This window comes from Artemia franciscana, chromosome 6, assembly GCF_032884065.1.
Source record: "Artemia franciscana chromosome 6, ASM3288406v1, whole genome shotgun sequence".
NCBI classification, from domain to species: Eukaryota; Metazoa; Arthropoda; class Branchiopoda; order Anostraca; family Artemiidae; genus Artemia; species Artemia franciscana.
The window spans coordinates 27,590,067-27,607,190 of NC_088868.1; the positions used below are offsets into that span (position 1 = coordinate 27,590,067).

At 35.4% G+C, this 17,124-nt stretch overlaps 1 protein-coding gene across 1 annotated transcript in view; it reads left to right on the plus strand.

Moving 5' to 3' along the window:
* LOC136028268 (protein VAC14 homolog) overlaps positions 1–17,124 on the plus strand; it is a 130,441-nt gene that overhangs the window by 41,659 nt on the left and 71,658 nt on the right. Inside the window, exons 5-6 of the mRNA XM_065706003.1 lie at positions 3,424–3,547; positions 9,592–9,715. Coding sequence (XP_065562075.1) covers positions 3,424–3,547; positions 9,592–9,715 — 248 coding nt within the window. The remainder of the gene's footprint in view (positions 1–3,423; positions 3,548–9,591; positions 9,716–17,124) is intronic.

Consider the following 17,124-nt stretch of genomic DNA (forward strand, 5'->3'; position numbering starts at 1 on the left):
GGCAATCATTAGAATAATGAGTTATAGATCTGAATAGAGATTGTTTTTCCCATGGACAATTATATGTTGCATGTTCAAGTGTCGGTAAACCTGACAATTTATTTATATGCAAAGACAATGGGACAGCCAAGAATGTTGCACATTCGCAAGTTTTACGTAGTTAAATATATATATATATATATATATATATATATATATATATATATCTATATTCACAGGTGGGACAGAGGGACACAACTACAATGGCGCGTAACGACTAGCACGCGCGGGGGGGATTGGTGGGGGGGGGGGGGTGCGAAGCGCCCCCACCAAGCCCTCCCCCGCGTGCGTAAGTCGTTACGCGCCATTGTAGTTGTGTCCCTATGTCCCACCTGTGAATATAGATATATATATATATATATATATATATATATATATATATATATATATATATATATATATATATATATATATATATATATATATATATATATATAAACTAAAAAAATGGTAAAAACTACAAAAAAACTAAAAACTAATAAAAAAACTAAAAAATCTAAAAATCTAAATAAACTAAAAAAGAAAAAAAAGAAAAAAGGAAAAAAATAAAGGGGAAAAACAAAACTAAAAAACGAATGTATATACAGACCGGGACACCGGGATACAAATGACGACCGGGACACAGGGAATATAAATGACGACCGGGACACAGGGACACAACTACAATGGGGACGCCGGGGGGCACAGGGGGATATAAATGACGACCGGGACACCGGGACACAAGGAATATAAATGACGCCCGGGACACTCAAAGAGAAATCACAGACTGGAACACCGGGACACAAATGACGACCGGGACACAGGGAATATAAATGACGACCGGGACACAGGGACATAACTACAAAGGGGACGCCGGGGTGCACAGGGGGATATATAAATGACGATGGCGACTCAGGGAATGGTCGATTAGCAATCACCATCAACAAAGCTCAAGGGCAATCATTAGAATCATTAGGTATAGATCTGAATACGGATTGTTTTCCCATGGACCATTATATGTTGCATGTTCAAGAGTCGGTAAACCTGAAAATCTATTTATATGCACAGACAATGGGACAGCAAAGAATGTTGTATATTCGCAAGTTTTACGTAGTTAAAAACACACATATATATATATATATATATATATATATATATATATATATATATATATATATATATATATATATATATATATATATATATATATATATATATCTATATTCACAGGTGGGACGTAGGGACACAACTACAATGGCGCGTAACTAATATGGCACGTAACGACTTACGCGCACGGGGGGGCTTGGGGGGGGGCGCGAAGCGCCCCCACCAACTAGGTGTTGGGGTGGCGCGAAGCGCCACCCCAACAGCTAGTATATATATATAAATAAGTTGTTTGTTTGTGTGTCTGTCGACTGACATCATGTTTGTGTGTTGACTGACGTCATGTTTGTCGACTGACGTCATTATAAGGATTGAGCTGTGCGTCGTTATGAAGTTGTTTGTCGACTGACGTCATGTTTTTTAACTGATGAAATTACAGACCGGGACACCGGGACACAAATGACGACCGGGACACCGGGACATAGGGAATATAAATGACGACCGGGACATAGGGAATATAAATGACGACCGGGACACTCAAAGAGAAATTACAGTCTGGGACACCGGGACACAAATCACGACCGGGACACAGGGAATATAAGTGACGACTGGGACACAGGGACACAGCTACAACGGGGACGCCGGGGCACAGGGGGGATATATAAATGACGACCGGGACACCGGGATACAAATGACGACCGGGACACAGGGAATATAAATGACGACCGGGACACTCAAAGAGAAATTACAGACTGGGACACCGGGACACAAATGACGACCGCGACACAGGGAATATAAATGACGACCGGGACACAGGGACACAGCTACAACGGGGACGTTGGAGGGCACAGGGGGATATATAAATGAGGACGGGGACACAGGGAATGTTCGATTAGCAATCACCATCAACAAAGCTCAAGGGCAATCATTAGAATATGATTAGAATGTCAATCATTAGAATGAGGTATAGATCTGAATACGGATTGTTTTTCCCATGGACAATTATATGTTGCATGTTCAAGAGTCAGTAAACCTGACAATCTATTTATATGCACAGACAATGGGACAGCGAAGAATGTTGTATATTTGCAAGTTTTACGTAGTTAAAAACATATATATATATATATATATATATATATATATATATATATATATATATATATATATATATATATATATATATATTTATATTCACTGGTGGGACAGAGGGACACAACTACAATGGCGCGTAACTAATATTTATAATACTAATGGGGGGGTGGTATCGCGAAGCGCCACCCCAACAGCTAGTATACATAAATATATATATATATATATATATATATATATATATATATATATATATATATATATATATATATATATATATATATATATATATATATTTGAGGTAAAAAAAATGTTGACTATTAAAAGAATGTAATTCAAGTAAGTTTTATCCATCCAACCACGCTAAGTGATAAAAGCTTTAAATTCAATTCTCACGAAGATGACAATTATATAAGATTTTAATCAATGTTTTGGACAAGGAACACAAGAGTATTGATCCTCCGGAGCCGAAAATTTCAGATGTATGTTTTTCTGATATTTGATTGTTTTCAATGACACTAGAAAATCGTGCTAGGATAAATACTTGTTTAAATTAACCATCGATGTGGTGTCAATCAAACCCTATTGGCACGTGTGCTTAGCTAGACATCAATTCTAGCCATCGCCACTAGGACCAATCAGTGCTGCTTAAGAAAGTTTAGGCAAATTATGATTGGGAGATAACGATTTTGCCCAGACATTGATGTCTAGCTAAGCATGCATGTGAATTGAACTTGAAGCGAATAGTTCTTTCTTGTTTTTATTTTATTTTTTTCGATGAAAATTTTTACGAGTTGCTCTTGATAGTTTTTTTTTCTAGTTTGTATTTTTTTTTCATATAGATGTTGTCCCTTCTGACGGGACGGAACAAGCATTATCTAGTTTAGGATCTTAGGATCCTTTAGATTTTGGACCATCGCCAGTTTTTTTTTCTTTTCATTTTGGATGAAAGAAAAGCTGCTTTTCCGACTTTTTTTTTTTTTTTTTTTTTTTTTTTTTTTTTTTGCATCAACAAGCCAGGATTTTGAAGGTGGTAAGAATGCTTCCACTTTTCTGAGTGTATAATGTCTTATCTATTGTATGTTTAAATATAAGAATAGCCATTTTTCTGTATATCATTGAGCAGGATTTTTGCTATTTATTATTGGCATATTCATTTTTAAAGTTTTTTGCTATTCATCATATTTATTACTGCCTTTTTCAAACTTGTAGATCGGCGGAGGCTACTCTTGGTGAATTGAAATATGGTATAATCAAGAATAAAGACGCCGTTGATTATCATCAACTCGCCAATATCTTAGTCCTTCACGCTAAGTCGTCTGATATTTTGTTGCAGGTATTTATTATCACTTTTAGGATACAATGATAAAAATAATCGACATCGAAAAAAAAAACTTTAAAAAATCTATATTCAGAGCATTAAACCATTGCACTAGTACTTTGAAATTTATTTTACATCATTCCTATTCTTCTGTATCATCTAAATTTGAATCTCTGATGCTGTTTCAACTGAAGAAAAAATATCATATCTACTATTTAAAGAGCAAGTTTGGAAAAAGGTCATTGAAAGGTCTTTCATAAAGTATTTTAAAGTTTTGATATCAATTAAAGTTTTAGATTTATTTCGACCCAAATACTAATTTTTTGAAAGTACGCACTTTTTTTTAGCATGTTTTGTTAATTATAGAATAGTTGGGCCTAGATTCGTTTGCAGAACCTACGCCAGCTAAAAGGATATTTTCATTAATTTGCCTGCTTAGCCTTTTTGGCAAAATTTGGGCTTTCCTCTTTGTTCCAGTGAAAAACCGAAACTTTAAAAAGTGACAAAAATAAGTACTACTAATATTTTTATTTATGTTGTACAATCAGCTTTATGATTTTTGGGGCAATGGTAGATTGTATTGCTTGTTTGTTATTTTTCCTCCAGGATATATTGTGTTTTCTTTATTCCTCTAGACTCTTTGTCTTTATTCTTAAATATTGACGAAGACTACACTGCCTTTCCATGCTGCAAACACTAAACTGGATAACACAACGAAAAGATTTTAATGGCGGTTTATTGTCTGTAACAACTCACAGCCGTGTTGCCAATGGGATAGGATTTGCTTCCCCCTCCCCGTAGATAAAAAAAACATCTGTGTACATTGAAAAATACCCTTTTTCGTATTTCCATTAAAAAAAAGTGAAAAAAATTGCCTTCTCCCATAGATTTGTATTCCCTCATCACAGCTTTCATGAATTGGTGCCACTGATTCACAGTCTTCAGAGTTGCCTTTTGATTCTATGTTAATCATAGTACTTGCATTTAGTTCATAATCAAACAGTTCGTGGTAACGAACTGTAGTAAGGAGCGACCCGGCTCAATAGTAACCGAAACTCTAAAAAATGGAATTTTGATACCAATAGTTACATCAAAAGAATTGTATTTTAATGCTGATTTTAAATATATAAGTTTCATCAAGATCAGTTATACCAATCGAAAGTTACGAACCTGAGAAAATTTGCCTCATTTTAGAAAATATAGTACTTGTATTTAGTTTTTAATTAAACAAAGAATAGGTGTTATCAATCGTTCGTTTATCGATATGTTCAATTAGCGTACTATTGTTCGTGTTTTTGACATTACTGTGGGTAAATCCCAGGGCTCTGGAGTCAGTTATAAGTTATAACCGACTCCGACTCCACAGACATGTTTTTAAGGTTCATTTAACTAGATTTTATAAGTTACTAGCTGTTGGGGTGGCTTGGGGGGGGGGGCGCTTCGCGCCCCCCCCTCAAGCCCCCTTGCGCGTAAGTCGTTACGCGCCATATTAGTTACGCGCCATTGTAGTTGTGTCCCTATGTCCCACCTGTGATATATATATATATATATATATATATATATATATATATATATATATATATATATATATATATATATATATATATATATGTATATATATATATATATATATATATATATATATATATATATATATATATATATATATATATATATGTTTTTAACTACGTAAAACTTGTGAATATACAACATTCTTAGCTGTCCCATTGTCTGTTTATATAAATAGAATGTCAGGTTTAACGACTCTTGAACATGCAACATATAATGGTCCATGGGAAAACAATCCGTATTCAGATCTATACCTCATGATTCTAATGATTGCCCTTGAGCTTTGTTGATGGTAATTGCTAATCGACGATTCCCTGTGTCGCCATCGTCATTTATATATCCCCCTGAGCCCCCCGGCGTCCCTGTTGTAGTTGTGTCCCTGTGTCCCGGTCGTCATGTCCCGGTGTCCCGGTCGTCATTTGTGTCCCGGTCTGTATATACATTCGTTTTTGAATTGGTCTTTTTTTAGGTTTTAGTTTTTTACCTTTTTTTAGTTTTTTTTTTCTTTTTTTTTAGTTTTGTTTTTCTCCTTTATTTTTCATTTTTTTCCTTTTTCATTTTATTTTATTTTTTATTTTTTTTTAGCTTTTTAGCTTTTTTAGTTTTTTATTAGTTTTTAGTTTTTTTTCTTTTTAGTTTTTTTGTAGTTTTTACCTTTTTTTTAGTTTTTAATTTTTTTTTACTTATGTCCTGGTCGTCATTTATACTCCCTGTGTCCCGGTCGTCATTTGTGTCCCGGTGCTTTGTTGATGGGGATTGCTAATCGAACATTCCTTGTGTCCCGGTCGTCATTTATATTCCCTATGTGCCGGTGTCCCGGTCGTCATTTGTGTCCCGATGTCCCGGTCTGTAATTTCGTCAGTCGAAAACATGACGTCAGTCGACACAGAAACATGAGGTCACCTGACAGATCCACAGACAGACAACTTATTTTTATATATATAGAAGATAACTGACTCCGACTCCAACTCCGATTATAGACATTTTCAGTATAACGTCCCCGACTCCATTAAGCAAAATTTTTACCGAAACTCCGACTCAACGACTCCGGCTACATACCCTCGGTGTATTCTAGATTATCGCTATGTGTCATAGTTCCTGTAATAATAATCGGATTTTCAAGAGGCATTGTTAAGTCATTTGGCTTAATTTAGCCTCTTAGTCAAGTTCAATTAAACGCCTTTGTCTAAATTTTAGTTAATACGTGAGTTATTTGTAATATGTAAACAGGGATCCTACTGTCATCAGTGGGACTTGAACCTGGGGCCTCAAGGAAGGAAATTTAACTTCGTCCTGGCGGAAAAAAAACGATGTCATCTAGAGTCGCTTACGTAATCATGAACCTCTTTATTGAAAATGAAACAGATTGTAAAACTGCAATTTAGTGATCCTTTGCTAACTTGAAAGGTGCTGAGCAACATGAGTGAAACTTTCAAGAATCGATCAATAGCCACATTAGGACTCGAAAAGGTATTTTCAAGGGCCCATCTTCACCCCTTCTAGAATATGACTTTCACGAACCGGAAAAAAATTGTACTACTTTCATAAATGGACCTATGGTCCAAATATGGGTATTTGAAGGCTCTTTTAACCTCAAACCTCCACTCTTTCCCAATTTAAAATGTTTGAAAAGTTTGTCAGACAACTCAAAGCCGTCGGAGGCCATATAGTTTTTTAATAAAAAAAATTCACAGAACTATCAAATTAATGACCCGTAGTGAAGTGAACTCGTGTGGGCTATACAGTAAACTCCACACAGTTGTCCTCACAACTTAGCACGCTTTTCCTCCTCCCCAATATATTCAAAGCTTTAATTTTTACCACCTCTCGTAGACAATGGCCCAGGAAAACATTTAACATATTTTTCTCAACCTTTAGAAGTACCAATATTATGGAGCCAAACTTGATCTTTGTTATTATTTTGGCTTTAAATATTCTCATCTTAGGTGGAAGGCAGTTCGATCTCACCTATTTTCCTCAGCTTTTCCAAGTGCGAAAAACACTGTGAGTCTTAGCTATTTTTCTTCTTACCTCTTCACTGTATACCTCGTCTTTACCAATGGCATAATCCATGTAGAAAGCTATCCACTTGATTGATTTTTTTGTTGCCTAACATCACCTCTCTAGCCTCATTTGTTCCTAGTCTACGTGATTTAGTCCTCTAAGTGCATATACACTAAGTGCATATCTCATCAATCCAAGAGAAACATCTTCAAAGTTTATTCAGGTTTTGGAAAGTTCTTCAACCCATCATACAAGGGATCTGAATGAAAACTTAATAAGATGATCCTTAAGTAGTATACTTTTCGATTTTATGACTATGTCAAGCTTTGCTGAAACTGCTGTGTTATATAAGTGTTTTTAACATTCGCATGTTTCTTGTCATCCTATGAATTCGTCCCAGGTAATACATGTAAATCCATGTAAATCCTTAGGAAAATGGTTTCTCGAAAATAAAAATAGGATGCTTGGAAGTTAGGAACCTACAATTTTCAATTAATCAACAGAAGTGACATCAGATGACGTATCTCTGAAAAATACAGCGGTTCTCTTGTATGAAAGGCATATGCTCAGCCAAAATTGCATCTTTTTTTCTCACGTTTCCCTTCTCACTCCATTTTCATGGACAGCAAGGAGATGCTTATTCAAAGGGCAACACCGGCCGATACCTTGAGAAAGATGCTGCGCTGTCCACATCGTCGCTCGAAGATCTTTCATCCGTAGCACAGACGAAATATTGCATAAACTGCAAGAATTTGTTTTCTCACAAGAGAGATTGTCGTGGATAGGCACTGTTGTCGCCTTATACGAACTCTACGGATCCGTATACAAAATATTTTGCCTTGTGGGTGCGATCGATCACGAGATATTTGATGAGAATGCTATTAGAAACTTTTCCTTACTCACACTTATTATAAAATCGCTTAAAAGGTTCCAATTTTTTCTCCTCGCGCAACAATTATCGCCAAAAAAAACAAACACCTCATGATGTAATGGGTCATCCTGACAGGCTTGTGATATGAATTACAAATATTGGGTACATCATGTCCTTGTAAAGTCTCATTCTGCAAGACACAAAAATTGGAATTCTGTTTTGTAGCCTCAAGTGAGGCGAAATTTTTGTTGAAATAAACAAGGCGAGACAAGAAAAAGGATTTGTTCTGTCGTTCGTAATTGGTAAAAAAATCCCCAAATATAGAAATTTATCTTAATTTCAGTTTTTTTTCTGATCTCATCCTAAGCTAGACCATAATGCTTCTAGTCTTCCCTATCGATATCGGATGTAAGATTTATTCTTCCTTGTCCTTTCAAGAAATAGAAATATTTGAGCTGTCACTCCAAGGTAAACAGAGGGATATGTTCTCTTCATTCTCGTATTTTCTGTACGAATCCTCCGAAATTCCAATTACAGGGTTTTAAGAGGTCTTTCTTTTCTTTATCGAATGTAAGATTTACTCTACCTTGACCTCTAAAGGAACAGAAATATTGCATCTGTCACTCAAAGGTAAACAGAGGGATATGTGTTCTTCATTCAGTGTTCTCTACTTCAAATCCTCATAATTCTGCTATCCAGAGTTTTTAAGCTTGAAATCATCGGTCACTACAAATGAAGAGCACAAAAGAAAGCATGTTAAAATTTAGGTTGTGTAAAATTCTCTCCGATTAACCTTTTTGTTAAGGTAAATGCTATGTTTTCCATTTATGGTTTCTTCAGATAAGTCAATCAGACTCAATATAAGTTAATTGTAGAAAATTTTCCTAGGGTGGGATGAAAGAATTGTGGGCCTGGTTGAAGAAGCATTGCCGTTCTTACATTTGTCCTTGCTTAGCAATATACTAGATTTACTTTCTTCAAAATGGTAGGAAAATAACTTAGTTTAGCAGGGGCTAAAACTAAAATATTTTATAAAATTGTTTTCTCTTCATTTACTGAGTCCCGCGATATCGTAGTCGTAACGTATGGGTAACTTATGAGAGTGCAAACTGGTGCTAGTGTCGACAAAAAAACTGCCAACTCCATCTAGTCTCTCGTGACACTTTACATTTTTCGAGCTTTGTTTTCCAAGTTTTTCATCAGCAACTGAGATCAGTCATTTATCACTACACTAATTTTAACTGCTAAACTAATTATTCATAATATTTTGCTGACAAAATGCCAAGTGTTGCCAAACGCTAGATGGCGATGATAGTTTTTTATTGACACTAGTGCTAGTTCCCACTCTTATACGTTATCCATACTCTTTGGTTATGACATGTTGTAAACTACTTTCATAAATTCTCGTTGTCACGCCTAAAGGTTGCATTGGACAAAATTATAATGCGATTGAGGTAAGACATGACATATATATATATATATATATATATATATATATATATATATATATATATATATATATATATATATATATATATATATATACGAAGCGTACTGAGTTACAAATTTTGAGCTTGTGGAATTATTTCAATTATTTCAGTTGCTTCTTTTTCAGCAAACTTCTGTATCCTGGATTTCACAACTGATAAAGCTCTATGGTGTGAAGATGCTTCCCTATACCGCTGAAATTCTCTCTGCTGTTCTTCCGTGTCTATCTTACTCAGAACCGCCAAAGAAGGGTAATCTTTTCTTTTAATTAAGTTCATTTGTATTATTCTTTTCGAATTATTTGTTTATTAACTTCAAGTTCACTATTTTTGATAATTTTCTTGTACCTTGTATGTTTGCCGTCTGAAGTATTGACTGCAACTAGTTCTAACAACTCATCGCAGCACTAGGCCAGCTGGACGCAACATAGCTGCGCGCGTTAGTCATCCATCTCGAGTTCTTTCATCACTCTGGTTTCACACTGTTCTGTCATACAGCTTGTTGTTTGGTATAGAATCATTTCAACGAGTGTTGAAAGCCTTTTGTCCAATCCTCCCCTTCCATACAAGAACGGCCTCTCGCCTCTCTTTGTCCGTCTTAGATCCCGACTCGCCAGAGAAGTGGCTTTGAAAGTTTCCAAATTGACACCGATTTACATCAGGCTGCAGTACTATTTGTGAACATTTGTGCCGAGTTTTGTTCATGTTTTTACGACTTGTTTTTAACGATGGTTAAATAAAAAACAGAGTCTTAAGCTTAAAGTATGGATCAACATTAAAATTTAAAACGAACAAAAATTATTGTGTATATCTGGGGGTTCGCCTCCTCGTCAATACCTCGCTATTTACGCTAAAGTTCGAATTTTGTTCCAATTGCTTAAGAATGACCCCTGAATCACAAAGGCCGTTTAATTAAACTAAATTGCCCTTTTGAAAGTACTAAAAAGTCTTAGCGTAAAGAGCGAGGCATTGACGATAGACGAACCCCCTCTATATGTAATAATTTCTGTTCGTTTTAAGTTTTAATGTTGCTCCATACTTTCAGTTGAAAAAACTCGTTTTTTATATTTAATTTTTGATCATTTTCTTAATAATGCTGGAAAATTCAGCATTCTTTTCACGGAAAATTCTCTTCCCCCATGATAAATTCTTCCACGGAAAGATCCTCCCACGTAGCTCCCTCCCCTTGAACCCCCCATCACTGGAAAAAAAAACAACCCTGCAATTGTCTGTATACCTCCCAATAACCAATACTATATATTAACGATGGGTGAAGTTCATAACTTGCAGCCCTTTCCCAGGGAACTGTTGGGGATTAAGTCATCCTCAAAGACATAGTTATTAGATTTTTCGACTATTCTAAACTAAATGGCTTTCTCAAATTTTGATCGGGTGACTTTGGGAGAAAAATTAGCGTGGGAGGGGACCTAGTTGCCCTTCAATTTTTTTGTCATTAAAAAAGAACACTAGAATTTTTAACTTCCGTTTGCATCGGTCCTGTCGCCAAATTCAATGATCACTGGGTCGACAAGATTACCCCGGGGAAAAAACAAATAAACACGCATCCTAGATCTTTCTTGTAGCAAAAAATACAAATCCCACATTTTCGCAGATAGGTGCTTGAAATCTCTATAGTAGGGTTTTCCCATACGCTAAATTTGATATGTGTTTTTCAATAAGATTCTATGACATTTAGAGGGTGTTTCACCCTTTTTTCGAAAATAAGGCAATTATTCTCAGGGTTGTAACTTTTGATGGGCAAGATTAAACTTTATCAGACATATATTTGAACTCAGCATAAAAATCTGATTCTTTTAGTGTATCAATTGATACAAAATTTAGTTTTTTAGAGTTTCGGTTACTAATGACTCCTTACTTACAGATCGTTACCACGAACCGTTTGATTTTTCATGTCTTGATCAGTTTTAAAATTTTAGTATCTTTTTTAGTTTTGACTAAAACTTATAGTTGTGACCTTTTTGTTATTTTCACTTAAAGATACCTTGTTTGGGCCATGCTTATGCATGTTTTCATCTTGTTTTCTATAAATGGTTGTGTTTAAGTGCCTGATTCCTCTGGGAAACATATAATATAGGTATTTCGTCCTTTCAAAGTGCCCATGGGTCAAGAACATGATTGACCACTCGCTACATCTACCTCCAGTATTCTAATTTCAGTTTGAAGACTTATCAAACTGAATTTTTGTCTGAATTTTTTTTTTGGCTGCAAAAAAAACACCCAGCGCGTTGCCTGTTCTAATTTTTTGTATTTTCAAACGTCCGCTATTCTTACTTATAATGCTGTCTAGGTAAGTGAATCTATTCACTTAGTAGATTCAACGACTTTCAACTGTTTTTAGTTTAAACGACTTCGTCCTCTTGACATTAATTTAAACTTATTCTCATGCTCTTTCAACTCCAAAAACTTAAAAAAACTTTTACATTTAGCTTTTTATCGAGGATTCCCAAACTTTCGACATAATTTTAAGTCTAGGAAAGTTTTATCTTTCTATTTGACACCATGATCTTCCATATCCTTTGTGTGTCCTTATGACAAAGTTGATGAAAATAATCCATGTAAACGGGGATAAGCCATAATGCTTCCTAACTGCTGATTCCTAGCCATACAAACTACTTACATTGTTCCCTGCCTTGAACTCGGCCATATTTTTCTCGTACACGCTCTAGTCACTTCAAAGTATTTATCTGGTGTGCCTGATATATGCCTGTCAAGAATCATCTTGACAGGCGTTTATATCATGACTTTAAAAAGCATTTGAAATGTGGAAAAAGGACGGTTTGAAATAATACTGGGGGGGGGGGTAGAGCCCAGTGACTCCCCCTGAAAATATATAGTTCTAAGAATAGGACTATGCTAAAGCTGTTCTATCACCTGAATCGAATGTCTCGTAACTCAGACTCTTCTAACTTACTAAATGAAAATGTGGTCCCATTCTCCCCCCTTCTAAAAATTACGCTATTCTTCTCTTAAGACTTTAAGTACAGCATCTTATAGTCTAGTAAGTATCATCAAACTAAGTAATGTTCTTCCTGCAAAAATCAAGTAATTGCATCTATAATTACTAAACTCACTTTGAAACCTTCCTTATAATGGCTATAATTATAGTTTTCTAAAATTGTTCCATGCTTCCTATTTATCAAAAATTAAGGTGTTATTATTTTATCTCTTATTTCACAACTATCATTTGTCAAAGAATCGTTTATCCCTGTATCAACTCCAGAGCCCTAATTATTTTTCAGTCATTTGAATACCAGCTCTATCTTCTCCTTGCTAAATACACCTTTCCAAGTCATCGCAAGAAAATATTTTTTATCCTCTTTAGCGTTTCTTACAACTTTATCATGGTTTAATACATTCTCTGGGAGACACACACACAAATTTTTTTTTTTTAATTAAAACTTAATTTTTTAATTAAGATAATTAAAACTAAAAATTTTTAAAAACTTAATTTATATGTGCTGCTTGTTTGTCCTGCCAAATGGCAAAGAGTTTGTTTACATTACTGTGTCATCATATGCTTACCTCGTATTTAAATTTAGATTGCTTGGTAAATTTAGATTGATTGTAAATATACATTGTAAGTAAGTTTGTTGTAAGTTTAGTTTGAAGACTTCTTGAAGTCACTTCTCCTATTTCTGACCGATCTTGTTGTTCCTTTAAGTGGGTTAAGGATTGTGTGCAATCTTTTCTTTAATGCATTTGTTTTTCAAGAAATTTTTAAGTTTTTGAGTGTTTTCTTATGGTAGCCATTATCTTGTATCAGATTCTGTCGAAAGAATTTCATAAACCATTTTGTTATTTAGTTATTTTACATTTCGTGGGACTCAAAAGAGTCCAACTTTAAGGACTCATAAGAGTCCTTATAGTTGGACTCGTAATTTAGTAATTTAGTTATTTTACATTTCGTGGGACTCAAAAGAGTCCAACTTTAAGGACTCATAAGAGTCCTTATAGTTGATTTTTCAAAGTAGTGACGAATAGTGCGAACCAAGAATGGATACCTATAGAATACCTATGGATACCCAGAGAGGCAACTCGGTAGCTCTCACTAATGTTTTATGCTAATGCACATTAAATTACTCTTGTTTTTTGGGTTTGAATGCCATCAGCAGCAGTTTATTCATTGTTAATTTTAGTTTTGGCATGAGAAAAATTCTATCAAAATTATAAGCTTTGACGGTTAGGGGGAGTGAAAAAAAAATGTAGTACATTATCTTCTTTGGTCGTTTACTTGCAAAAACAGAAGTGAGCCAAAAAGTCAAGAATTGATGTAACGATAACGCTCTAAGTATTTGACGTGTGGTATAGCTAATTTTATTTTGATAGTTTTTTAGAACTTTATGTGCACGATTACAAAGATGTACATAAAATATAAATCATTGTGGTGAATGAATTTGAAAAGAAAAAAGAGAAAAAAAATAAATGGAAAAAAACGAGTAAGGAATGGAAAAAGAAATTGTTGTAGTGAGTGAATTTGAAAAGGAAAAAGAAAAAGGAATAAATATAAAAACGAGGAAGGAATGGAAAAATAAATTGTTGTGGTGAGAGCTTTTGAAAAGAAAAAGGAGAAAGTAATAAATAATAAAAAAATGAGGAACGGAAAAATAAATTGTTGTGGTGAGTGGATTTGGAACGAAAAGAAGAGAAAGAAGTAAATAAAAAAGGCAAAACAGAGGAAAGAATGGATAATAGATTGTTGTGGTGAGTGGATTTGAAAAGGAAAAAGAGAAGGGAATAAATAAAAATAAGGTAGGAAGGAATGGAAAAATAAATTATTGTGCCTCACCTTTTCTGGGTGTTTACTTCATTTGGCAATGTCGGTGAAAGGTAATGCGCTTGCGTTTGAGGCACAATGCCCTGGGATATTTGTCCATTTTTTTGTAGCACGATGTTTGATGTCCATATTCTCAAAAACGGTTTCAATCAACATATCAGCATGATCGAAATGTTCATTTGATAAGGTACTTCCCAAAGGACTTTCGTTTGTTCAAGGATAGCGTTCTAAGGAGGCAACGAATGAATTAATCGTTTTGAGCTTCTTCCAACTACTTAAAATATCTTCAAATGTAGAAGTTTATCTAAAAATCTTCTTTCTTTCTCACCGTCTGTTCAAGTATTTTTGAGGCAAAGACAGTTTCTTTTAATTCTTTTTTTATGCCTGTAATTTCCATATAATGTTCCCTAACAATAATAATGGCAGAATATCATAAGTAAAAGTTATATAAACTCATTTGCTCAATGTTTACCAAATATGAAATGCTTCTTAGTAACTGTTATTCTAGTTCCCTCTTCTGTAATAACTTGCTATAGCAACTGTACAAACAACAGAATCCTTTTAACAAAACGGCTGAAACCTGATGGAAAAAAAAACTATTTGATAGCAATCCTTGATATTTCGAAGATGGAGGCTGACGAAAATAAGAAATAACATTATGAAGTTACCAAGCAGCATTAGGCCGTGTAATTTTTGTTCTCTCTTTTGTTTTATGTAGTGTTATGCACTAATTATTATTCCAGCAAGGCAGTGGTTTCCAACCTTTTTGTACTGGTGCCCCCCTCCTAAAAAAAAATTGGTGCGCCCCCTATTAAAAAAAAAATTATTGAATCTCCTTAATTTATCTAAAAACAAATTTCATAAATACTCAACTGATGTTATAATTTATTTAATGAGCTACAAAGTAATATACAATATTATGTAAGAATATAGTATATTTATTATAAGGAATATAATAACAAAACAAAAAAAGAATATATATTTAATTTTGCTACAACATAAAAATTTACGGTTAAGCTTGATTTTTCAGCACACGGTTGAGGTTGACGGATAAGCTTGTTTGTCAGCACAAATTCTCTCAAACCATACTATCATTGAAGAAATCTCAATTCTCAGTTCCTTTTCAATCATTAAGCGAGATCGATACTTTGTTTTTAAGTCAGATACTGTTAACAAGAGCTCATATGGCACTTGTGACGAGGTCGGGAGAGCCAAGAACTCATATAGTATGAGCTCTAGCAAAATTCTAAGAATAAATAGACTGATTTAAAAGGAAAATCAGAGGCCTAATGCCAGTCGGCATTTGAAATAAGAGCTCTGAGACACGAGGTCCTTCTAAATTTCAAAATTCATTAAGATCCGATCACCCACTCGTAAGTTCAAAATATCTCATTTTTTCTAATTTTTCCTCTCCCTTCAGCCCCCCAGATGGTCGAATCGGGGAAAACGACTTTATCAAGTCAATTTGTGCAGGTCCCTGACACGCCTACCAATTTTCATCGGCCTAGCACGTCCAGAAGCACCCAGCTCGCAAAAGCACTGGACCCCCTAACTCCCCCCAAAAAGAGTGGATACAGTCCGGTTACGTAACTCATGTATCTAGGACATTTGCTTATTCTACCCACCAAGTTTCATCCTGATCTCTCCATTCCAAGCATTTTCCAAGATTTCCGGTTTCTCCCTCCAATTCCCCCCAATGTTACCAGATCTGGTCGGGATTTAAAATAAGAGCTCTAAGACATTATTTCCTTCTAAATATCAAATTTCATGGAGATCCGGTCACCCGTTCATAAGTTAAAAGTACCTCAATTTTTCTAATGTTTCCGAATTAACACCCCTCCCCAACTCCGCCAAAAAGAGTGGATTCAGTCTGGTTATGTCAATCACGTATCTATGACTTGTGCTTATTCATCACGCCAAGTTTCATCCCGATCTCTCCATTCTAAGCGTTTTCCACGATCTCCCATTTCCTCCTCCAACTCTCCCCAATATAACCGGATACGGTCGGAATTTAAAATAAAAGCTCTGAGACACGAGGTCTTTCTAAATATCAAATTTCATTAAGATCCGATCACCCATTCGTAAGTTAAAAATACCTCATTTTGTCAATTTTTCATCTCCCTCCAGCCCCCAGATGGTCGAATCGGAGAAACGACTGTTATCAAGTCAATTTGTGCAGGTCTTTGAAACGCTTACCAATTTTCATCGTCCTAGCACGTCCAGAAGCATCCAACTCGCCAAAGCACTGGAAATCCCCACCCCCAACTCTCCCAAAGTGAGTGAATCCGTTCCAACTATGTCAATCACATATCTAGAACTTCTGCTTATTCTTCCCATCAAGTTTCATGCCGACCTCTCCACTCTAAGCGTCTTCCAAGATTTCCAGTTTTGAAGATTTCTGTTTCCCCCTCCAACCCCTCCGTGTCCGCGGATTTGATTCGAATTGAAAATGGAGCATGTGAGACATAAGATCTGTCTAAATATCAAGTTTCATTAAGACCCGACCACCCACTCGTAAGATAAAGATACCTCAATTTTCACGTTCTCCAAGATTTCCGGTTCCCCGCCTCCAACTGCCCCAATGTCACCGGATCTGGTTGGGATTTAAAGTAAGAGCCCTGAAGCACAAGATCCTTCTAAATATCAAATTTCATAAAGATCTGATCACCCGTTCGTAATTTACAAATGCGTCATTTTTTCTAATTTTTCTCAGTTGCCCCCCCCCAACTCCGCCAAAGAGAGCGGATACGGTTCGGTCATGTTAGTCACGTATTTTGGATTTGTGCTTATCCTTCCCACCAAGTTTCATCCTGATCTCTCCACTCTTAAGTGTTTCCCAAGATTTCCTCCCCCCCCCCAAGTTTTT